Raw genomic sequence first — 24677 nt, 5'->3', positions numbered from 1 at the left:
TAATAGACGATGATTCTGATGATGCATCTCCTTCTGTACTGATTGATACCTCGGCTGTTGATAGTGTCTCTGACATTGCTTCTCAGGAATCAGCTCAAAACTCTGTACTGGTTGAAGACTCTCCTCCTGTACCTACAGTTATATCTACACCAGGTCATAAGATGGTCACAAGAGCAAAAGCAGGAATTAGAAAACATAATCCAAGGTATGTACGGTTTACCTCCAAAGTTTCTCATCCTGAACTAGAGACGGTTAGTGCTGCTCTCAAACATCCAGGATGGAATGGCGATATGGGTGAAGAATATGGCAACTGTGAAGAGGCAGGCACTTGGACTCTTGTTCCTCGAATACCTAGCATGCACGTATTGGGCAGTAAGTGGGTATTCAGGACAAAACTTAATGCAGATGACACTCTAGACAAATTAAAAGCAAGAATAGTAGCAAAAGGCTATGATCAGGAAGAATGTATAGATTACCTCGAAACTTACAGTCCAGTCGTGAGAACAGCTACAGTGAGATCGGTTCTTCATGCGGCAACTGTTATGGGCTGGGAAATCAAGCAAATGGATGTGAAGAATGCATTCTTGCATGGCGATTTGACAGAAACAGTCTATATGACTCAACTAGCTGGCTTCATTGATCCTGCAAAACCAGATTATGTTTGTCATCTACACAAAGCACTCTACGGTCTAAAACAAGCACCGAGAGCATGGTTCGACAAGTTTAGTACCTTTCTCCTTGAATTTGGCTTCTTTTGCAGCAAGTCTGATCCTTCATTGTTTGCCTACTTCAAAGGAAAGGATATCATATTCTTACTCTTCTATGTCGATGATATGGCCATAACTGGAAACAACTCACAAGCGTTAGAGACATTACTCAGTGAGGTAAACAAACGCTTTAGGATGAAAGATTTGGGGCAACTTAGCTATTTTTTGGGAATCCAAGCTCAGTTTCATCATGGTGGTCTGTTCCTCTCACAAGAGAAGATGCAGAAGATCTACTTGTTGTTGCGGGAATGACTGACTGTGCCCCAATGCCAAATCCTCAGCCACAAACTCTCGGTTAGATCAAACATCCACAACCACTCTTTGAAAATCCCACTTACTTTCGAAGCTTGGCAGGTAAGCTCCAATATCTTACTCTGATTCGACCGGACATCCAGTTTGCCGTCAACTTTGTTTGCCAGTGGATGCATGAACCGACAGTCTCTGACTTTCACTTCCTGAAACGAATTCTCATATATATTAAAGGGACAGTCACGATGGTCATCTCTTTCAATAAGAATACAGATTTCCGACTACAAGTCTACAGATAGTGATTATGGAGGCCGCAAAACTACAAGTCGATCTACATGTGGTTTTTGTACATTCTTGGGCAGTAATATCATTCATGGCAATCTCAAAAGCAAAACACTGTCTCCAAAAGTTCTACAGAAGCAGAATATAGAGCTATGTCAGAAGCTGCATCCGAAAGTACCTGGTTCTGTAAAATCATGAAGGAACTGGGGATTCCTTTGCATCGCACTTCAGATCTCTATTGCAACAATCTTTCAGCGGTGTATCTCTCGGCGAATCCAGCTTTTCACAAGCGTACCAAGCACTTCCTGACTGATTACCACTACGTCCGTGAACAGGTTGCTCTTGGTAACATCGTCGTCACTCACATCCCCAATCACTTTCAAATCGCGGACATCTTCACCAAATCGTTACCACAGGGGCCTTTCACTGCTCTTCAATCCAAACGCGGCGTCGTTATGCCACCCACGCCATGTTTGCAGGGGGGGGGCTAATAGACGATCTGAGTTATCTGAGGTTCATCACTCGGTCAACTCAGAGAAAGACAAAAGAGAGGACAAAAGAGAATCAAACAAAACCCTAGAATTCTCTTTCGACAACAACAAGACAAACCCAAAAGATAGTGGGCCAAAGATGGTTTGGAAGTCCAAGTCCGTTGAGCAGAAACCATAGTCCATTAAGGAATTGGAATTCATTAAGAAAGTCTCAAGCCCACCTACAAAACAAGACAAAGAGAAGAAGAATCTAGATAAGAAGGAAGATGCTGTCCAGCAACTTCTGAAAAGCAAAAGTAATCACAACTGTTCCAATCAAGAAATTACGTTGACCAATATGTTCAAAGGTTTAGAGATAGAGCTGACATGTTAAACCTAATCCTCCTAGTATAAATATGAACAATGTTGTAACCAAGAACCTTAAGGAGAAATAATAACAAGGTTTAAGCATGTAGTTTGCTCTATTTTACACAAGGTTTAACCTCCTAGAAACAGTGCATATGAAGAAGAAACATGAAAAATAAGATTCAACGATACCACATGCTTGACAAGTAAAATATTGAATAGTGTTCTTGTACTTTTGCAGATAGAGGGTAGATTTGCAAAACAATTAAAAATAACGGGGTTCTTTTCACAAATTTCACTAAACCCAAACTTAGACCGATCCCTAAACCGATTTTGCCCACTCATTCAAACATCACGGGGTCGATTTTGCAATCAGCTCAGGCGAGAAAACTAAACGGAGAAAACAAACAAAAGAAAGATGCCGAAGAAGAAGCCGGCGAAACATTCCGGCGACGATGATATCGCAGCTCCGGTATCATCGCAAACCGGATCTTCGATTGATACGTTGTGGTGGTGGTTAACACATAAAGGAACTGCCACGTCATTCCTCTGCATCTCACTCTTCGCATTACTGATCCGATCTGCTGTATCGATGTATCCATACTCCGGCGCCGGAACCCCTCCTAAATTCGGCGATTTCGAAGCTCAGAGACATTGGATGGAGATAACCACAAATCTTCCGGTTAGCGATTGGTATAGAAACGGCACTTCCAACGATCTCACTTACTGGGGATTAGATTACCCTCCTTTAACTGCTTACCAGAGTTACATCCATGGAGTCTTACTCAGAATCTTCAGTCCTGAGTCTGTTGCTCTTCTAAGCTCTCGTGGTCACGAGTCTTATCTTGGGTAAAATCATACTTGATCTGATCTGATCCTTTAATTTGTTGCTTGATGTGTAATTTAGCTTACATTGGGTTTTTTGTTTTGCAGAAAATTGTTGATGAGATGGACTGTTTTATCATCTGATGTTCTCATATTTTTCCCAGCTGCTCTCTTTTTTGTGTTGGTGTATCATAGGAATCGAACTAGGAGTAGTAAGAGTGAAGTGGCATGGCATATTGCTATAATTCTCTTGAACCCTTGTTTGATCCTCATTGATCATGGTCATTTTCAGGTCCGTATTGACCGTTACCTCTCTTTGGTATTGTAATTTTGTTTGTATATATGATTTTCATTAGAATTATGTTTGTTTTTAGTACAATTGTATTAGCTTGGGACTTACACTTGGTGCTATTGCTGCGGTACTATGTGGGAGCGAGGTTCTCACTTGTGTTTTGTTCAGTTTAGCACTCAGTCATAAACAGGTGACTTTGGGATTCTACTTATGTATTCTTATGTTTGCCTATAATAGAATGTTTGTGTAGTTTGCTCTATTTTACAGAAGGTTTAAGCTAGCGCCGATCCGTTTTCGTTATTCCTAGATGATCTGACGTGCAATGGCTTTATAGAATCTCATAGCCTGAAAACTAGATGGTTTCAGTTCCTTGGAAAATATAAGTAGTTGATCTATAATTTGTTGAGGTTGTAGTGTAGTGTTTATGGCCATACATACTTCCCATCGTTGCATTTATGTACAGTGTTGTATACATACAATATGTTTAATCTTATGCAGTGCTTGATTTGTCCCCTTGTTTATGTATGTAACTAGTGATAGCATGTTGGTCAAATTCTGTTCCAGCTTCACATCTTGGTCATACTGTTTGGTTGTGTCTACGTCGCAGATGAGTGCATACTTTGCTCCTGCCTTTTTCAGCCATCTACTGGGAAAATGCCTAAGAAGGAGATACCCAATACTTGCTGTGGTTAAGCTTGGAATTGCAGTCATAGCCACGTTTGTTATTGTTTGGTGGCCATATCTGCATTCTTTGGACGACTTCTTAATGGTAAATACGTATTTGATAATTTGTCGAGAAAGAAAAACTAAGAAATTGTACTTTTTGCTTCCTGTGATGTAAATTGTACATACCCAATAGGTCTCATTCGTTTGTTTGCTCATTAACGTGAAGCAAATTGCTGATGATGCAGGTTCTCTCCCGTCTTGCCCCATTTGAGAGGGGAATATACGAGGATTACGTGGCAAATTTCTGGTGCACTACGTCCATACTCATAAAATGGAAAAAACTGTTTTCAACACAATCCCTCAAGTCTATTAGCTTAGCTGCAACTATATTGGCTTCTCTCCCTTCAATGGTTCAGCAAGTCTTGTCACCAAGTAATGAAGGTTTCCTATATGGGTTGCTCAACAGTTCAATGGCTTTCTACTTGTTTTCCTTCCAAGGTATATATATTTCAATTTAATCTTCAATCTCCGTAATTAATTTCACCATATTTTCCATTAATTAATATCTCGCTTGTTTTGAATCTGCAGTGCATGAGAAATCAATCCTGATGCCTTTTCTCTCTGCAACACTATTAGCTCTCAAACTCCCTGACCATTTTAGTCTATTAACCTATTACGCTCTCTTCTCTACGTTCCCTCTTCTTTGCCGTGATAAACTCTTGATCCCTTACTTAACACTATCCTTTCTCTTCACCATCATCTATCATTCACCCGGGAATCACCATTCGGTACAGAAAACTAAAGCTTCATTTTTCTCCTTCAAAAACTTGCCGGGTTATATTTTCTTACTACGAGCCCATTTCTTCATCTCCATAGTTCTTCATGTCCTCTACCTCACCATTCAACCTCCTCAAAAGTACCCTTTCCTATTAGAAGCACTAATCATGATTCTCTGTTTCTCATACTTTGTAATGTTTGCCTTTTACACCAACTATACGCAGTGGACTTTGTCAAGTCATTTCAGGTCCTCTGGTAAAGAAAAGAAACACATCTGAACATCTGAAGACAAAAGACAGAACTCTTGAGAGTAAGATTGTTCAACTCAGTTCCATTTTTGTTTTCTTTGTCTTTCTTTTTGGGTAAATTGAATGTAGTGTAAGGTCTTTACCGAACCAAGTCAAAATCATCACAGTAGAATCGAGTAGACAGAACCGGTTTACACAAACCGGTGGTTTATCATCAGACTTGTTGTATTTAGTCCACGTCTACTAAATGTTGGTATCTATTCCAATGCCTAGAAATTGTATTATGATGTAGGATTCTTTTGAGTTAGAGATTAAACCTTTCATGAAAGAAAACGTAAAGTTTTTATGGAATTTTGTGGTTCAATCGTGTACCCGAATTTATAGAGCCCCCAGGCACAGGTCCTAGCTATCAGATTAATATCTTGTCCCCTTACTGAAGAAGGCCAGGATCGAACTTTATATATATGTAATTAAATCATGACAGTACATAAAGATGTTGATGTTATGAAGTACGGCATGATGAAGTTTTTTGTATACAAATGTGTCTTTGTTTTTCGTTTCTAATAAAGAGATCTTATTGCATATGTTATATATGTATATAGACCCTTTTTGTAGGAGTAGAGATACTTTAGGGGTTTATTAACTGTTCACTTCATACTCTCAAAACTCTCTTCCAAAATGAGAACACAGCGCACATGGACACATTTTGTGGATAGATTAATTAGGGACACGTACGTGAGCATGTTCGTAAAAAACCTTTAACATGAACGTACCGAAAAGACTTGTATTTGTAGACAATTATTGTAGACGTGTTTCTAGATAATATGGTTTTGTGAATGTTATTTGTTACCTTCAAATACTCTTTTGAGTCTTGATCATATGAGTTTCTCTCAAAATATAAGCTATGCGATGCGATATGCAGGTAAATCAAGTAAAAGACGAAACTTGAAGCATGTAACTATTCAAAACAACACGTTGTGGAATTCAACTTGTGCAAAACAATAGAAAACGAAATCACCTATGAAATTGTAAAGATTGTTCAGATATGGTTGCAGTTTGACATATAAAGTGCTTTCTCAAATGGCCTTGAGATCTTCATCGATTGATAATCTCCGCCGCCGCCGCATAGACAGTTTTTGAGGTTTGGCGAATTCTTGTCGTTGATATTCCACGTCTTCGAGAATGAACTTACGACGTTCCTCTAGTAAGCGATGTAATATGACAGAGAATATAAGTAAAAAAAGCCTAACGCCAAAAGGGCGAACACCAATTCCACTATACTTACCGTCAAAGCCATAACCTCACTCTATTCACAACAAAATCTAGCTAGGGGTTTCTCAAAAATTTTAGTATATTTGAATTGGGAAAACATCAAAAAGAAACCAAAGATATCCCGACACAAAAAATTACATATATATATATATACATTTTTATATAATAAAAATAAGGTTTCTTTCAAACTCATAATTTTTTTTTGTTTCAATAAACTCATACTTTGAAAAGCTTGACACCTGACACTTTTGTTTTTGACATATGTCTTTTCTTGTAAACTAAAATACATCATTATCTATTTTAAATTTAAGTAAAATCTTATATATTTAGATTCTTTAAAAACAAAAACCATTATTTAATTTTCTTAGATTTGATTATATTATTATATAGGTATGAGAGTCACATTTATTGTTTCTTTTTATAAAAATGATTAATCAACATAAAATAAATTTGTAATTAATTAATTAACAATCTGTTAGATATTCTGATATCTTTATGACATGTAATATTCCTAGATTATTTTCTATTTTTTCCTACATTCTAAAACAGATAATTCACATAATTTACTGTTACACTATTTTTAATGTCTTTTTAGTAATTTTTTTTCTAATCTTATTATATAAAGTTGGGTTTTGAAAGTTAGCCATTAACAAGATTTTTACATGTGTCAAGTTATCAATCTCAGATTTTGACATTTGTAAAAGTTAATATTTAATAGGAAGAATTTAATTACAACAAAAATAAAATATTTTGTTTTAAAAATATTAATAATGTAAGAAGATAATTATCAAAAATTACTGAATTTATAAAAAAAAATACAAAGTTTTTAAAAATAATTATAAGGAGATTATATATATATATTTCATAAAATTGAAATTCTGATATTATTTACTTATTTTTAATTTTAAGTTATTAATTCTACAAAAAAATAAAAAAGGATTAAGGAAAATATATATATATTTAATTATTAATTCTAAAATTTGTAAATAATCACTTCTAAAGATAGATCGTCTCATATTTAAATAATTTATTAAAAAACACTACTTTCAACTTCCTTTAATTGGAAAATTTTTTTTAATGGAAGGTAAAATTTTTCTTATTTTTTTAAACCAAAATTTTCTCCTACTTTCTCCTTTTTCAGTTGAGAATATGTAAGATTAATATGTTGACCCAAAAAAAAAAATTAATTGGTGTGTCAATGATACTTCTACAAATACATTGGAAAATTGAACATTTGTATATTATATAATATATAAACACATTAAGCCAACTATTTTACTTTCACTTTGGCATAGTTACTATCACGAATACATTAGGAAATTTAACATTAGTTATTATCAAAAGATTTTGTGACGTTAGAAAAGGTTTTTACTTTCATTGGTTGTCGAAGCAAACTGTTTTTAGATAGCAAAAAGACGTGAACATGTTCTTCCACATAGGAGAAGGGTATAGCAGAGGTCCTCTCTATGGTGGAGAAGGTTGGACACAAGATTATCTCCCCAATGGAAGAAGGTGGAGGAGGTTGGATGCAAAGTTATCTTCCCAAGGGAGGAAGGCAGACCCAAGGTTCTCTCCATGGTAGAGGAGGTTAGACACAAGGTTCTCTCCATAAGGGATGAGGGCGGAGCCGAGTTTTTCTCCATGGTGGTCATACATTATTGTGATGATATATAATTGATTAGTATATTATGTAATATATTTTTTTATTCAAAATGTTTTTTGAGCCAACAATTTTCGTAATTAAAAAACTATGCAGAAGTGAAAGTAAAATAGTTGGCTTAATGTTTCCATATAGACATTTTCTAGGTGGTGATAAAGAATATATTTGTAACATAGAATATATTTATGTGTAAAAAAATACACTTTTAATAAAAACATATATTAGATATTTGTAAATGGATATAAATCGGTGTATTATAACAAAAATAAAATTTATAAATAACGTACAACAAATTATAATATATTTTTGTTAACTTTTATTTATGAAACTTTAAACCCGCATATCGGGCGGATCCTCATCTAGTGATGTATCATTTAACAATATTTAATCATTACTTATTATTTAAAAAATACTTTCATGAAAAACTGACAATTTAAAATAAGCGTTTCACGGGACATCATTATTTTTTTTTTTATTATAAGTGTTTTATCCTATCTTATCTCCATAAATGAAAAAAAAAAAGAAAATCAGTTGACTTTACAATTGATAAACTCCATATTTACTGCTTAATTAAGGTTGTTAGTCTCCTTTTCATCATGTTTAATTGGTATTTTATTGTGTTTTGATGCATTTAGTGTCCAAGTGAAATCTTCTGGTATTTTAGAAGTTCTACAGTGTCTGTATATGTGTTTTGGTGTGTCTTGTGTGTATTTTGAGCCAATTCATGTTAAAATAAGGAAGACACACATTTTAATGCAAAGTATGCAAAGAAGAGTATTGAAGATTCAAAACCAGTCTGAAGTCCCTCAAAGAACAACACGGATGAAGATCTTACCTTGGGATTTAGCTTCGAAGTTATTGATCAAAGTTATAGGAAATTGATTTAGCTTTCGTATGGAGGTGACTTCAAGAAAACCAGAGGTGCGGTTCAAGAGTTATGCCTGATTTAGTGAGCCCATAAACACCCACGACGAAGATTGGAGCCACGTAATATTTCAATCGACTGCAATCGCCCGTAACCGCAAACGCTTGCGGGAAGCAGCTTTTAAAATTAAGTGGTTTCGAGCGGTTGGAAGCCATTAGAAACGGTTTGTATAATTGGCACCAATCGCTGTGGTAGCGGGAGAACCAATCAACACCTAAAATAGGTTAGGGACGAGTCTTCAATCTTTGATCAACAGATCACATATGAAGTTGTTCGGGTTTGACCCGGTTTGTATCAGGTCAATCCGGTTTGGTTCTATTTTGAATATAAACAATTTAATATTTATATATATTTTGTAACCTAAGTTTTCTTTTCTAGAGTTAGTTTTAGAACCAAACTCTCTTCTTGATATTTTGGATTGATCTTCAAAGTTTTATGCCACTTTAGTGAAGAATTCTAAACTGTCTTCTTAAATGTATTGCTCTTCTACCTTTCATCTATACAATTTACTAATTTCCAATTTTCCCTAGAAACTTTTTTAAAAAGATGGAAAAACATTTTTACAATGTATAGGTGTAACAACTTTTTTAAAAGATCCTTTATTTCCAATTTTTCCTAGAAACATTTCTTAAATTTTTAGGGACCCCCTTTAAAAATATTTGTGGTTGTTTTGGAAACTTTCCAAAGTTGTGGTATTTTTGAAAGATTAAAACTTGTTTTGTAATAATATCTCTTAAAATGTGAATTAAATGGCAGTGTGTAGCAAAGTAAGGTAAAAAATATCAAGATTTACTGATTTAATTATCCCATATCTTCCATACTTTAAATGAATAATGCAACTAAGTACCATAATTAGTTTTTCAAGATTTAGTACCCTACTTGATTTTTTTTTATATATCTCGACCGATACTAGCTCCGTTCCAACACTATATATAAATACACCGTTGTTCTCTGTCTCTCCCTCTTAAATCTCTTACTCTTTTTTTTTCGAATCTTTGTTACTGGAAGAAAAAAAAAGAACCAAAAATGTTGCTTACAATATTAAAATCACTCCTCGTGATATTCGTGACCTTAGTATTGAGAGTTTTATACGACACCATATCGTGTTACTGGCTAACACCTAGGCGAATCAAGAAGATCATGGAACGACAAGGCGTAACCGGTCCTAAACCGCGTCCGTTAACCGGAAACATCCTTGAAATCTCGGCCATGGTTTCACAATCCGCTTCCAAGGATTGTGACTCTATTCACCATGACATCGTCGGCCGTCTTCTCCCGCATTACGTTGCTTGGTCCAAACAGTACGGTATGGTCTTGAATTGTAATAAAATGGTCGTCAATTCTAAACATAGATCATTTTGTGATTAAGTTGTTTCGTTAACTGTAATTTGTAAGTGGCATTCTGACAAAAATACCCTCCACGGAATTATTTTTTGGGGCAAGTGGTTCATTGTATTGCAAAAACTTAGGGAAGAATATTTTAGCCTTTAAACTTGATTACAAATTAAAGATTGAAGGAGGACTAAATGTAATAAAATGAATAAACCTCTATTATATAACGTTTTGGTAATACAGGGAAGAGATTTGTTGTGTGGAATGGGACGGATCCTCGTCTTTGCTTAACGGAAACAGAATTGATAAAGGAGTTGCTGATGAAACACAACGGTGTAAGTGGACGATCGTGGCTACAGCAACAAGGGACTAAGAACTTTATCGGTCGGGGTCTCCTTATGGCTAATGGTCAAGATTGGCATCATCAACGCCACCTTGCTGCACCGGCATTTACTAGTGAACGACTCAAGGCACGTCAATAAACCAACCTCATGCAAAAAAAAAAAAAAAAAATGCTAAGTTACTTGACGTTTGAATGACAAATAGCCTTATGATGTAGGGATACGCAAGGCACATGGTGGAGTGCACAAGCAGGCTAGCGGAGAGGCTGAGGAAGGAAGCTGGGGAAGGAGGAGGTGAGGTGGAGATAGGAGAGGAGATGCATAAGCTCACAGCTGATATAATATCAAGGACGGAGTTCGGAAGCAGCTTTGAGAAAGGCAAAGAGCTTTTTAACCATCTCACTGTCCTCCAGCGCCGTTGCGCTCAAGCCACACGCCACCTCTGCTTTCCCGGCAGCCGGTTCGTTTTCTTTTGCACCCGCAAAATTGTTATCTCTGTTTTTTTTCAGGGATTGCAAAATATGAATTCTTTAAGGTGACAGCGGACAAGATTTACTAGGTCCGACTACCGACTGCAACCATACAAATTCTAAAATTAAACTTCATTTTTTTTTCAGCAAAAAAACATAAACTAATATAAAGTTTTAGAGTATGTCAAAAATATTAGTTTTTTTTTGATAATTTTCTGTCACTATTTGTCCGTATTATTATTTACAATGTATATATTTTTTATGATTATACTTTTAACTGGGGTATGTCGAACGTTGACTTCTTGTCAAATATTTTGTATCAAGGTTTCTTCCAAGCAAATACAACAGAGAGATTAAGTACCTCAAAATGGAAGTGGAACGTTTGTTGATTGAGATCATACAAAGCAGACGAGACTGCGCTGAGATGGGTCGGAGTAGCACTCACGGTGACGACCTTCTCGGGCTTCTCTTGAACGAAATGGATAGCGACAAGAACAACAACAATAACAATAACAATCTTCAGTTGATAATGGATGAATGCAAGACGTTCTTCTTTGCTGGCCATGAGACCACGGCTTTGCTCCTCACATGGACAATGATGCTCCTAGCCGATAATCCCACGTGGCAGGAAAAAGTCCGCGATGAGGTCAGAGAGGTCTTTGGCTGTGATGGCCTTCCCTCGGTCGATCGACTATCTAAGCTAACCTCGGTACGTACAATAACTTTTAGATACATACATGATATACAACTTATAACTTCTAAAAAAAAAAAAAAAAAAAAAAAACTTATAACTTCTAAATTAAGTTATACTTAAGTTTCAAATGGTAATAGCAGACAAGACAGAGTAGTCTACTTACGGTTATGACAATTTTTGGCTAACCATTCATGAGTTTGGTGTTGATAAAATAATATTTTTTTTTGGGTACGTCTATTCTACTAATCCATAGTGGTCGCTTCTACTGTTCAACCTTACGTAGTTACGTTTTTCTCTGACCACATTTTTTAGATTTTGAATAGGACTCGAACTCCACTAACTCATAGATATAAAAAGATGATATTTGTTGTTTGCTCCAAATAACAATTCTATAACCATATAATATAGTAACGTATTATTTTATTTGAAGTAGTAGAATTAGCTTTATGATGGATGGATGGATGGATGGATGGATGGGTGCGTGTGGGGTATTAACATTTAACACAGTATAGGCAATGCCACTAGCATCGTAGTGCGTCTTCCATAACTAAGCTCTTAACATAGTCATCGTCGGCACAGAGGAACCCTAATGAGTAGATATCATTTAATTTTGTCTTCATGCTTTGTCTTCATTCCAAGCCAAAACCCGATTAAAGACTCTCACGAAATGTCTAGATTTATTGATTTTACAGATATACATTCATTTTGGGATCAATCAGTATATGTTTATAACTGATTTTAAAAAGAATCATACCTTTCTTCATAAAATTAGTTATATTAGTATTCAGATACGATTGACATTGGTTAAGCCAGATTTAAGATTGGATACGATCTAGAGATTGGTAAATAGATTTTTCAGGCATTAAAGAAATGGGTAAATAATATATTTCTTCCATTTGTTTAGTGATTAGCACTAAGGCATGCTTTGCATAATATATTATCTTAAAGATCAAACCTATATTAACTAATGATTAGATTTGGACAGCTTCATTGATAGTCTTTTTCAAAAGGAAAAGTCAATTCCCAAACTAAAAAAAAAAGATGTTTGAGAAAGAGTCAAGAGGCACTTCGCATGATTACAAAGATATGATTTCCAACAAAAATTAATATAATATTCTGCTAACCCTTTTTTTTTTTTGTCTTTTTTCTTCTCTTTGCAACAGTTAAGTAAAGTGATTAACGAGTCACTAAGACTTTACCCTCCAGCTACCCTTCTACCAAGGATGGCATTTGAAGATCTAAAACTAGGTGATCTAACAATTCCCAAAGGTTTATCAATATGGATACCGGTTCTTGCCATCCATCACAGTGAAGAGTTATGGGGTAAAGACGCAAACCAATTCAACCCCGAACGTTTTGGAGGTAGACCATTCGCGTCCGGTCGCCATTTCATACCATTTGCAGCCGGTCCCCGTAACTGCATTGGACAACAATTTGCATTGATGGAAGCAAAAATAATATTAGCCACGCTAATTTCCAAGTTTAAGTTCACAATATCAAATAATTACAGGCATGCCCCAATCGTTGTGCTTACTATAAAACCTAAGTACGGAGTTCAAGTGATATTGAAGCCACTGGATTCATGACGATTTTGCAGTTAAAAGAATGTTTTGGAATGCCTAAACACTGGGAGAGGAAATATATTTTGGGGTTGAGAGGGATACAAATCGGAATAAATGTTGTACTAGTATGACATCAAATTATGTTAATTCGTTTTCATCAAAAATAATTTTTCTCTTGTTTTTATGAGTGTTTACTACAACATACGAAAGATATTATTCAAAATGCGACGAGAACAAACTCAAAACCCGCATGATTGTTTTAACATGTTTTCTAAATGTATAGTATGTGCTTGTTTCCTAGATTTTTTCAAACATAAACTTGTTAGTAAGAGAATTTAATATGATCTATGGTGGAAGTTGATGACGATAAAATTTTGAATTGTATTCTTAAACTTCTTTTGTACACACACATACTTTTAAAACTTCAGAAAACTATTGATATGCCAAAAATATGTATATTAAGGAGATTTTGAAGTGAAAAGGCTGGAAAGGAGATTTCGAACTAATGACTTATATCATTACCACATCTTCCAAATGATTATGTTTTTCTTTAGGCCAAAGCTTATGTTTTATTATATTCAACCAAAGACTAGTTGTAATCATATAAATAAATATGTTAGCTATAAATTAAACACAGAAATATATGAAAGGTTATGACTGTTGTCTTTGTGTAAGGTCATATTATGTTCTTTGAGACTGCAAATGGTATCAATAACTTTCTGGCATATGGCCAAAAGCATATGTCCATCGATCACCTTTATTGGCATAGAAAGTGAAGTCGAAATTCAATAATAATAAAAGTCATAATGTTATATTTAGATGGGTTCAATCTTGATAAGCCTTAAAATAATAAACAAACATAAACACAAGAAATATAATAATCAAAGAAACAAAAAGAATGATAAGTGATGGGGGAAAAGGAGTTCATCTTTCATTTTTCTTGGTTAAGTTTGGTGGCTGCCTTTGCACTTACAGTGACTAAGGTTGATTCTTGCTTCTTTATCTTGTTATTTTTATGAATATAATGGGGTGGAAGTAACCTTTGATATTGATTTCAGACATTTAAAAACTAGGTATTTTCTTCAATCATTAGGACTTAATAGGAGAGAATGAAAGAAAAAAAAAATCTTCTGTTATGTGGGTGTGGCAAAGAGACACTTTCATGATTTTAAAACCATAGATAATCTCTTTCATTCACTGAATATAATTTTGCCCTATTCGAGTTGGTGTATATTATACATTTTATTGACAATGAAAAACTTATTTATTAATATAATTTATAATTATTACTCCATCCATTCATAATAAGTAATGTTTTTAAAAAATTGTTTCATTTTAACTGATGTTTAAAAAAATTGTTTCTATTTGTCTTCTGCTGTTCAATTTATTATTGGTTTAATGCTAGCCAAATAAATATGTATATATATATATATATATATATAAATTTAAAATCAACATATTTTTAATAAATGAACAAGATAACATCCATTGTCCAAAAAGTATATTAATATGTTGAATTTTTTTGTTTTGGACAATGGATGATATAATGCCCGATTATTGGGTCTTAGCAAAATTCAGTGGAACATTTTCTGATCTGACATTTCAAAAACATATCGTCATAATTTTAGATACACTCCAATAAAGAACATATTAAACAAATTACATTGATCAAATTTTCTGTAACGCAATCAAATCCTATGCAAATCAGTTTTTCGTTGTCGTGAGATTTGGATAAATAATCCCATTTAGATCTCTATGATCCAACTATTTTTTAAGTCAGAATGCATATTTATATGAGAATATAATTTTTTGTATTTAGAAAAATACTAGATTTTTTTTGTTATTATTTATATTTTATATTGTATTTGTTTGTTACATATTGGATATTTTGCAAATAGAGGAATAACTAAATTTTCCGACTGTTTGTGTGGCTAAATGTTTATGTTAATTTTTTTAATCGGCAATATACTTCATGACCATTTGTTTATTATATTTAGTTTGTTTTGTTTAGTGTTTGAGATTCTATTTTGATATTAATTATTATAACAAAAATAAGGGATCTAAATACATAGTCAGTCATTTATACGCTATGATTAAGTCACATTTTTCCTAATAATTTAATTATTTTACACAATATTAGTTAAATTAACTTAATTTTTGTATGTCAAATATTGTAATATTAATAGTATTGACAAATAAAAAAATGAGGATCTAACCCGTGTTAGCACAAATTTAATGATATTTTATTAATTCCAGCATGTATTCTTTATAACACATCTACTATATAACCATATTATTTAGTATTTTAAATTTTTTTAATTTTATATATTCGGAATATTTTAAAAATTTATTAAGTTTATATATAAACTAGGTTTTGAACCCATGCTACGCGTGGGTTTATTAGATATATTTTTATGAAAATTATATATGATTGATTACGATAATAAAATATTATTTTATAAAAAAATAAATTAGTATTATCATTTTCATTGTCAAAATTTGTGGTAATTTTCATTGTTACTTTTACCCTATGGTTCTTCGTTATACTTTTTTTTCTTCTTCTTACTCGTCAACTTCTTCACATTCTTCCACTGAAAACCCTTTTTTAGACTACCACACAACTTGTTAACCCATCAAACTCCAAGAACAAAATTATTTCTTTTCTCATAAAATTTATGAAATTCATGAAGAGCAGCATAGTTAACACATGCATCCAATTATTGATAATTTTATCTATATACTTATTTTGTTTTAGATCACACGTTTATAATCTTCTCCAACCAAAGTCCTTACTTAGTTTATACTCCCTCCGTTTCACAAAGAGTGTCACTCTGACACTTTTCACACAAATTAAGAAAACACTGAAATATACATATATGCCCTTATTTAATAAGTTTTTAATAGACTATTTTAGTTATAATTAAGGGTAAAACAAGGAAATCTAAGATAAAAGATGCATTGGAACTATAAAATAATGCATTAGAATTGTAAAGTGACAGTCTTTGTGAAACAAAGAAAAATCTCCAGAATGACACTCTTTGTGAAACGGAGGGAGTAATATTTTAAAAACATAATAAAATATACTAATAATATTTTATTTAATATGAATCATATGATATATAGAAATATGAGTACACTATAAGAACATATTAAATATAATAAATAATATCAATTATATTATATCATCAAATAATATCAACTGTATCATATTCTCAAATAACCGTAACCGTATATAGTTAAACAATATTTCTTAAAAACAATATTTAAACAATATTTAAACGGTTATAGTTAAGGTTAAACAATATTCCTAACCATAACCGATGGTTAATAAACCATAACCGTGACAACCGTAACTCTGGTCATGCCTATGTATAGCTAATAAAACATGTGTATTTGTTGTCCATCTTTCTTCTTTAAACTCCAAAACTTGATTCAAACATCAAATCAAGGTCTTGCGATGTCAATTCTTTTTCCTTAGACCCAAAAATAAAAAATTAATGAAAGAATATCAACTCATCTATAAAATCATACACAAAAATATGGTTTGTAGCTCATAAGAAATTAAAAGCACAAATGTAGATAAATAAGATAATTTATGTTTTACATCAATATTTATAGTATTTTAAACTTTTAAAAGGTTTCGAAATATAAAATTTGAACCTTTTAAAAAGTTTCAATATTTATAATATTTTAAACTTTTAAAATTTAAAAATTATAATATTTAAAAACATTTTAAAAGCTAAGAACTTTTAAAAGTTTCAATATTTATAATATTTAAACTTTTAAGAATTTTAAAAATTATAATATTTTTTTGAAACTTTTTAAAGTTTTAATTTGATCAAATAAAAAACCGGATCAAACCGAATAATTTTTACTTGGACGCTTGATAAATCAAGCTTTCCTGCTCATTCGTTGTTGGAAGCATATTAATCTTATTTATACTGGTTCTCAACAATTGTCTAAAACTTTTCTAGCCAATGTGGGATATTGTTCATATGTTCTTTTATTTCTATAAATTTAAAATTATTTTTCTAAAAATTCTGGAAATTTTAAAAAAATATTAATGACGACATGTCAAATCCTGATAGGTTGTTTTAAAATAATTCTTAATATAGAAACTTCTGGAAACTTTAAAAAATGTTAATGAGTGACATGTCTTATTACAATTGGAGGTTTTAAATCCTAGGTGGACAGCCTTAGAAACTTATAGCTTCTACTTTTGATTAGTATAGATTACTTATAATATTTAAATAAATGTGAATCGAAATTCTTTTTATGTTAAAAATTAAAGCTCACAGGTTTTGGAAAACAAAATAGGAATCAAATTGTTGTTTTCTTAGTTTGTAAATGATTCAGAGATAAAATATCTTCAATACACAATAGAAGGTGTAGTTAAATATATTATAGTTTCTGTTTCCATATTGATTATGCTGTATTTTTTTAGTTGGAATGGTACATAAAATAATTAGGAAACAAAATCTGTAGTAATGCTATTTCTAGAAATTTTAAAAATTAACTTTGTAAATAAGTACAAATAAAAGGGTAGAATCCAAAATATACTTTAAAATGTATATATAGATACATTACAATACAAGGTATAAACTACCTAAGAAAATATATTTGTAGAATGAAAAACATGCAAACGCGTGTGTATCTAAATTAAATAGTGACACTGTATCTTGTTTGACGATGATAACCAAAGATCCCTCCACTATCAAAACATAACAAATCTTTGGGATTATAGAAGATTTGGTGGAAATTGTGAAAATACTATTTGTTTTTCTTATACATATTTGACTTGTTTCTATTATGTTTCGGCGTATATTATTTGAAGAAATATTTGATAATGATTTTTTGATAGATGTTTTAAGGTTATAAATTTATACATATAAAATCTATAGTATGAGTTGTTTTTCCTTTGAAATTTTATTTTCGATTTTGTACTTGTTTGTATTCTTAGACAATTCCGGTACAACTGTTTTAAATAAACTACAGGATACGTCTAAGGCCTTGTTCGGGTCATTTGTTTTTTTTTTTCATTTGATCATTTGACATTCAGATGCATCATTTAGGTAAATCATTTGGATGAAGATGCCACCAAATGACCAACATGACCTAAGTATGTTACAGATATTAAACCAGTTAGATGATATATATATATATTATTTTTTTTGTGTGTTACGTGCAAAATGGCTAAGTAGTAGATAACTTAATTAAAGTGACTAATTAATTCAAGTAATATGTACATTCAAAATACAAAAAGAAAAAAAAACCAAGATAGATTAACAATAAGTCTATAATCATTATTTCAACATCATAAATCCATTATTCATTATTTATGAAAACCATAAAATTCGAATAGGTGACTGATTACTCATCAATACAATAAAATTTGTATGTTTTTCACCAGAGTATGACACATTAGCTTTAACATTCAAGCTGTTGTTGACACATCAGTTAAAATCAATAGCCAATAAAAATATTTAAATTAATACAGCTAAGATTTCTAAACCAATTAAAAAACTAGGTCTGGTAAAAGAGAAGAAACATGATTACTAAAGTACAAAGGCCATTGGGCCATTATTGTAGTAAAGACCAATATGTGTAAATGAGTTTGTTTAGTGTAAGAGTTAGGTTAAGACAAGACAAATATAAATATGTTGATGTTCCAAAGCACCGTAAATCAAAAACAAGAAAACGTAAATATTACTTTACTATATAATTTTATAAAAACTATAACAAAAAATGCAGCAACAAAAAAGAACAACAAGAAAAACATATATTAACAACAAACGGAAAAAATCTAAATAAAAATGCAATTTTAATTTCATTGGAAGATACTTTAATTTTTCAAATATACATCTAACTTTTTGGTTTAATGAAAACTGAACATTTTGGATTAACTATATTAACAACCAAAATATTCAGTATTGTTTTAGTAAGAGAAGAATATAATTTTCAAGTAAAAAAAAACAAAAACTTATTTCTTAACAAAATAAAATTTAAAATATATGTAAAAACTAAATTTATGAAATTAAAAACTCAAGTATCATATGAAAATATAAATAATACTAAAAATACAAATAACCATTGAATTATCAAAACTTATGAAACTTGATATCAAAGGACATATATATTACATCATGAAATCAGAAAACTTGATATCTCACAAATATGTTTTGTTATGATATGGTGATTCCTATGAACACTGGTGCTGAAGGTGTGGAAACCGCTTTGAAATTAGCAAGAAAATGGAGTCATGAAAAGAAAAATATTCTCAAAGATGAAGTACAGACATTTCAGGTTCTTTCTTTTTAGGAATTGTTATTTACATTAGCATATTACAAATTTGGAAGACTATTTTTACATGCTATAATCGTCACTTCTTGTGGCTTCGATTTCTATTTTAATTATTACTTGTTTGAACTTAGTTGTAGTTGTTATTGTGTGTTTCTTGCCTATGGTTGTTTCTTAAATCTATTTTCTTGAAAAAAAATCATGTGTTATATAGTTTCTTTCTGAACTTCCATCAATATACTCAGAGGTTTGTGTAAGAAATTGTTCTGTATTAACACCTAAGCGAAAGTGACTTTGTTGAAAAGGAAATAGAAATATGATTAATAACACATGCAGCTAAACACCGAGAAGGATCTTTAGCCTTTAACCACCATTGTTTTCCATGCATATATAGGATTTACAGCTGAATCCATAGAATGATCAATATGATTTTTGGCAAACGCCCAAATAAATAGATAGAAGAAAAGCAATGTTTGTGTAGCCTAAATTGGTTGCCGGTAAAATCAGAAAACTGATGAATAAAGTACAGTTATTGAATGAGAAAAATAGATAAGTTATGTAAGATTATAGAGACAAAGGTTGAAGTGACTAACCTAAAGTACTCGAAGAGATCCATCGAGAACATTTACAATGTAGACATCAAAGAGTTTGTGAATTGTGAGTGGAAAACAAATCAAAATTTAAGAGTGAAATCCCTTAACTTATGGTAAAATTAAAAAATATTCTAAAACTAAAATTTTGAAATTAAAAGCTTATGTATCATATGATGATGTAAATAATAATAACCAAAAAAAACAATTGCCATTGAAATTATTTAAAAATTTTGAAAATTATTCCAGACAACATATATTAAATTATGAAATCAAAAACAAAACAAAAATAAATCTAAGAAAAATAAAATAAAAAACCAACCTACAGCGTAGTGCGGGTACCAACCTAGTACATATTAAAAATAAAAACAACATCAAGAATATAAAAATAATGAGATTGATAAATGAAAGTGAGGAAAAAAAATATTTTTTAATTTCTAAAATTGTTAATTGAGGATTGAATCTTCTTCGAGTGCATATAATTTAAAGAGACACTGAATCTTAAAAACTTAAAAAAAAAAAACATGATATCCTACAAGTAAGGTGAAATAGAAAAAAATTATAAAAAAATTCGGTCCTGAATTAAATTGGGTCGATAATCGACAAGATAATGTTACATTTGTGAATTTTATGTACCTCTTGGTTTGGCATTTTTCTTTTTCAGTGATGGGCTAAATGTATTACAACCTTTTTTTTTCTATAATGTTGTTATGTTATATGTGCTGGGCTTTTGACGAAATCTTAACCTTTGAATTCGATTAGTGACCCCAATTAAATTTTTTGACAAAGCCTTAGTATTTGTTCAAGCATAATTAGTTTCTTGTGAACCATAAATATATATTAACATTTTTAAAGTACATTTTATATTATGCCATTTTAGTTATAATTATTTAAATAAATTATTTATAATCTTAATTCCTAGAAAGTTTCCCAAAATAATGATAACATCATACTTTGTTTCTTTAATATTTTACATTTCATTCCTAACACAATACTTCAATCAATATTTTATAGAAACAGAAACTATAATATATTAATGACACATTCTATTGTTTTTTGAATCTTTGCTTATACTCTATTAAAACAAAAACTATAATATTTTATGGAAACAGAAACTATAATATATCACGTGACGGGTTATATAGCAGGACGGATTTGAGTTGATATAAATATAAAATATTATTAATTCTGTGTTCATCATGTTATTATTTTATTAACACCATCAATATTAGAAGATTTAAAATTTTAATTAAATTATTAAATTACGATTATGTAAAAAATAAATATCATGCAATATACCACGAATTAACCCTAAAATTAACAATCTAAATACAATTATACGATCTTAAACACTAAACAAAATCAACAAACAATTATAACTTAAAATTTAAAACTTTTAGTTTAAGAAAAAATTGTCTCGCGATGTATTGCAGGTGAAAATCTAGAAAATCTATTACAAATTTATAATTATAACTAAGTTCATTTAGTTTACCTATTAGCTAATTAGAGGCAAACTTATTGTAGTCAAAATATCGAACCCATTATAATTTATAGGCCATATAAGTTTCGATCGACACATTTAGTCATAGTCTCAAAGATGACTTGGACACATTTTTCTCCACCAATGTCTTACATTATTCGTTATTTTTTGTATGTACGAATATTAGTTTAGATGAGGACAAAAATTTTAAAAGTTTTCGTATTGAAAACAATTCACGTCTTTACAGATTTTTTCTTTTATATATATGTGTCGTTGATAATATATTGGTTTCCCTTCCACAATAATACATAAGAACAATAAGTTTTGGCACAAACAAAGATGAGCTAAAGTCCATTGAGTGGTTCTTATTTCCATTTGTACTCTAACTTAGGCATTTGTTTGCCATGTGTGAAATAGATTCCATCTTCTCTAGCATCCCAAAAGTTTTTTTTACCATAATGAACTATGATACCACCACCTTCATATGCCATAAATGATGCATGAAACTTGAAATTAGGTCCTTGCCATAAGTCACAAAAGAATTCTGTTCCCGTAACACTATCATGAAAACTAAAATCGTAGGTTTCTCCCGTACGCAAATAATGGAAGCCTAGATTGTCATCATTTGATATGCAATGAATCTTCAAGACATTGTTTCGACCAAGGGAATTCTTGAAGAATACAGAGTTTTTCTCATTCCATTTAAATTTTGCGTCACTACATCCTATGCACAATCCAATAACAAACAGAAAACACAAGAGATGATTCATTGTTTAACTGTTTGAATTGGCCTTCCTTCTATAATTTTCTTAAATTTAAAAGTAATCTGTAGATAATTAAGAGGGACACAATATCTTTTTATACAAGAGTGTTACATGGTTGTTCATTAATTCTTGGCCTTTCCTATTTTTAAACATGATTTTTTTGACTAATATGAATCTGTTGATCGCCTTTGCTGTTTTCTTTTTGCTCTTATCGATTTTTCTGTTTCATCTATTTAAAGGATTAATGCCTCTAATAGATTTATCTCAACGTTCGACTTTTACATTTGTGAATATATATTCATTTATCTACAAGATCTTAATACCCAATTACGACTTTCACTTCCGTTAATAGCATCAAGTAATTTGTGAATATATATTCATTTATCTCTCAATTTTATTTAAACACACATCAATTTTGTTCATAATTTTCTACTAATGGTTAAATTTAAAAAGCATTATTGGTGATTTCTAAACACAGACGATTGTGTTTGACTGCTGGAGAAGGAGAAGAGTAAAAGTAATTTCCGAAGATATGCGATACAAAATAAAGTGAGAATGCTAAGACAAGCACAATTGTTGCGAAATAGGCCATTGCTCGATCTTTCTCTCCACACCCTTAATTAACATCCTTTATTAATCTTCTCAATTTCTCACTTAATATTTTTATACTTTTATTTCTCATGGTAGTAAACTGTAATTATATGTGTGCAGCTAATACAAGAAACAAAGACTGAGTATATTAGTGATACAAGAAAATCATTTATCATTGGGAAGTTTACTATACTAGGACATAATTTGTGGTTTACTACTAGTTTGGAGGGTAAGGAGGTTTGGTTTTTAATGGCTATTTCGCCTTTGGAATCATGTAGTAGGAAAAGAATTATGAAACATGCCATCTTAACTAAAAGCCACATAGGAGAAAGAGTGTTGAAACAGAATTGTTTTTGGAGGGAAAATGTCCCGCCAATCCATATATCTATCATTGTATGACGGTAGAGTTAGATAAGAATGGTAGAGTTATTTCATTGATTTATGATTTTTCTGAGAGTAATGCAGTAGTAGATTGATGTAGCGTGGCTGTAGAGTCATGGTTCTATGAGAGAGTTAAGAAATTAGTATAGTTAAGTGGAAGAGTTATATTTAGTTATGGTAGAGTTATTAAAATCCACAGAGTTATGGGGCAGAGTTAGTAACAACCGTAGACGAATTTGTAGTGGTGGTAGAGTAATTAAAAAAATGATTATTAGAATTATGGACAAGATAGAGATAGACGATATATTTAATTATAGTGGTAGTAGAGCAAGTAGATATAAAAGAGTTATAGGGCATACTAATTATTAGTGACCGCAGAGTTATCGTTCATTATATAGTTAACTTTGAGAATAAAGTAGACCGCTTACTAAAATAGCATAAGATTCGTAGATTAGTGTTTTGTGTGGTGATAGAGTTGGTAATTGGACGTAGAGTTCAGTCATCGGTTACAAGTATTTTGTAGTTACATTGGGTTCCCTAAATGGTGAAAAGAAAAAATTGCCCTGTACCCAATGGTGTATAGGTGTATGAGGATTCAGGTTGGATAAAAGAGTTTGCGAAGAGTGCGTTCTTTTCATTACCAGAGGACACCCCACCGGTGTTTGTTTGTAATGGCCGACAGTTTGAAGGACTCATCCGATAAAAGTCAATCAGAAGGAGTTCGTCGGCTGTGTGTTGAAATCGATGATTCAAGGGAGAAAGTGGAGATCTCTACTACTGATGATTACCATAAAGTGGAGATCTCTACTACTGACGATTACTATAAAGTAGGCGGCTGGGGAAAAAAAAGTGGTAGAAGACGAGGATGAAGGGGAAGATGACGATGAAGACAGCCAAATCAGGTTTGATTGTTGCAATGACCCAGATGGAGTAAGTTCTGGGGATGAAGAATATGGTTTACCTACTATGTATGGAGTAGACGAAAATAAGGATGACGAAGTTGAGGTAATTGTGGAAACAATTGAAAAAAGCAAAGGTTTTTCGTTTTCGAAAAGTAATTGTAGTTTTTGGAGTATGTTTGAGGAATTAGATATCAATGATATTGATATAGGGCAAGCATATGAGTCAAAAAAAGCTTTGTTGGCTAGATTGAAGATCTTAAGTGTGGTCCAAAAGTTTGACTTCTTTGTGCCTCAATCAAGACCTAATTTGTATGTTGTCAAATGTTGGGTTCGTGGTTCTTAGTGGAGAGTGAGAACTTCAACGAAAGGAGATTCTCCAATTTTCCATATTCAGATTTATGCAAGGCAACACACTTGTTCGGTAACCAAACGTTCCAGACATGCAAGAAAAGCAACCCCATATATTTTGGGAGA

The 24677-nt window shown here is 31.7% G+C and overlaps 2 protein-coding genes, 1 long non-coding RNA gene and 1 pseudogene across 4 annotated transcripts; 2 read left to right on the top strand and 2 right to left on the bottom strand.

Moving 5' to 3' along the window:
* Positions 1-220: 220 nt before the first annotated feature.
* Positions 221-1213, bottom strand: LOC147933041 (uncharacterized). Its single transcript, XR_015574373.1, has 3 exons — positions 731-1213; positions 477-642; positions 221-351 (listed from the first exon to the last, which is right to left on the bottom strand). It is a non-coding gene; the product is annotated as an uncharacterized LOC147933041 (long non-coding RNA).
* A 998-nt stretch (positions 1214-2211) lies between these two features.
* Positions 2212-5293, top strand: LOC104732997 (putative dolichyl pyrophosphate Man9GlcNAc2 alpha-1,3-glucosyltransferase). 2 transcript variants are annotated; one of them, XM_010452605.3, is made up of 6 exons: positions 2212-2983; positions 3068-3251; positions 3334-3441; positions 3859-4020; positions 4163-4415; positions 4506-5293. In XM_010452605.3, exons 1-6 carry the CDS (start codon positions 2553-2555, stop codon positions 4970-4972), a joined length of 1605 nt encoding a protein of 534 aa, XP_010450907.2. In that variant the 5' UTR covers positions 2212-2552; the 3' UTR covers positions 4973-5293. The 2 variants fall into 2 exon arrangements, with proteins under 2 accessions (XP_010450907.2, XP_087334439.1); XM_087478313.1 differs by lacking the exon at positions 3334-3441 and having other exon boundaries at positions 2469-2983.
* Positions 5294-9721: 4428 nt separating this feature from the next.
* Positions 9722-13383, top strand: LOC104732998 (cytokinin hydroxylase-like). Its single transcript, XM_087478312.1, has 5 exons — positions 9722-10105; positions 10375-10601; positions 10691-10932; positions 11267-11651; positions 12800-13383. Exons 1-5 carry the CDS (start codon positions 9826-9828, stop codon positions 13220-13222), a joined length of 1557 nt encoding a protein of 518 aa, XP_087334438.1. The 5' UTR covers positions 9722-9825; the 3' UTR covers positions 13223-13383.
* Positions 13384-21768: 8385 nt separating this feature from the next.
* LOC104732999 (S-protein homolog 9 pseudogene) lies at positions 21769-22379 on the bottom strand (annotated as a pseudogene).
* Between the last annotated feature and the right edge of the window lie 2298 nt (positions 22380-24677).

Source organism: Camelina sativa, chromosome 12 (assembly GCF_030686135.1).
Source record: "Camelina sativa cultivar CO46 ecotype springtype chromosome 12, ASM3068613v1".
Classification (NCBI taxonomy): Eukaryota; Viridiplantae; Streptophyta; class Magnoliopsida; order Brassicales; family Brassicaceae; genus Camelina; species Camelina sativa.
This window is presented reverse-complemented; position numbering and strand designations above follow the sequence as displayed.

Bases quoted from the DNA above. Each gene is read 5' to 3' on its own strand.
- LOC104732998 (XM_087478312.1), top strand. From the start codon at position 9,826: ATGTTGCTTACAATATTAAAATCACTCCTCGTGATATTCGTGACCTTA. The intron at 10,602-10,690 runs GCACGTCAATAA...CTTATGATGTAG, and splicing joins TTACTAGTGAACGACTCAAG to GGATACGCAAGGCACATGGT. The intron at 10,933-11,266 runs GTTCGTTTTCTT...TTTTGTATCAAG, and splicing joins CTCTGCTTTCCCGGCAGCCG to GTTTCTTCCAAGCAAATACA.
- LOC104732997 (XM_010452605.3), top strand. From the start codon at position 2,553: ATGCCGAAGAAGAAGCCGGCGAAACATTCCGGCGACGATGATATCGCA. The intron at 2,984-3,067 runs GTAAAATCATAC...TTTGTTTTGCAG, and splicing joins GGTCACGAGTCTTATCTTGG to AAAATTGTTGATGAGATGGA. The intron at 4,021-4,162 runs GTAAATACGTAT...CTGATGATGCAG, and splicing joins CTTTGGACGACTTCTTAATG to GTTCTCTCCCGTCTTGCCCC.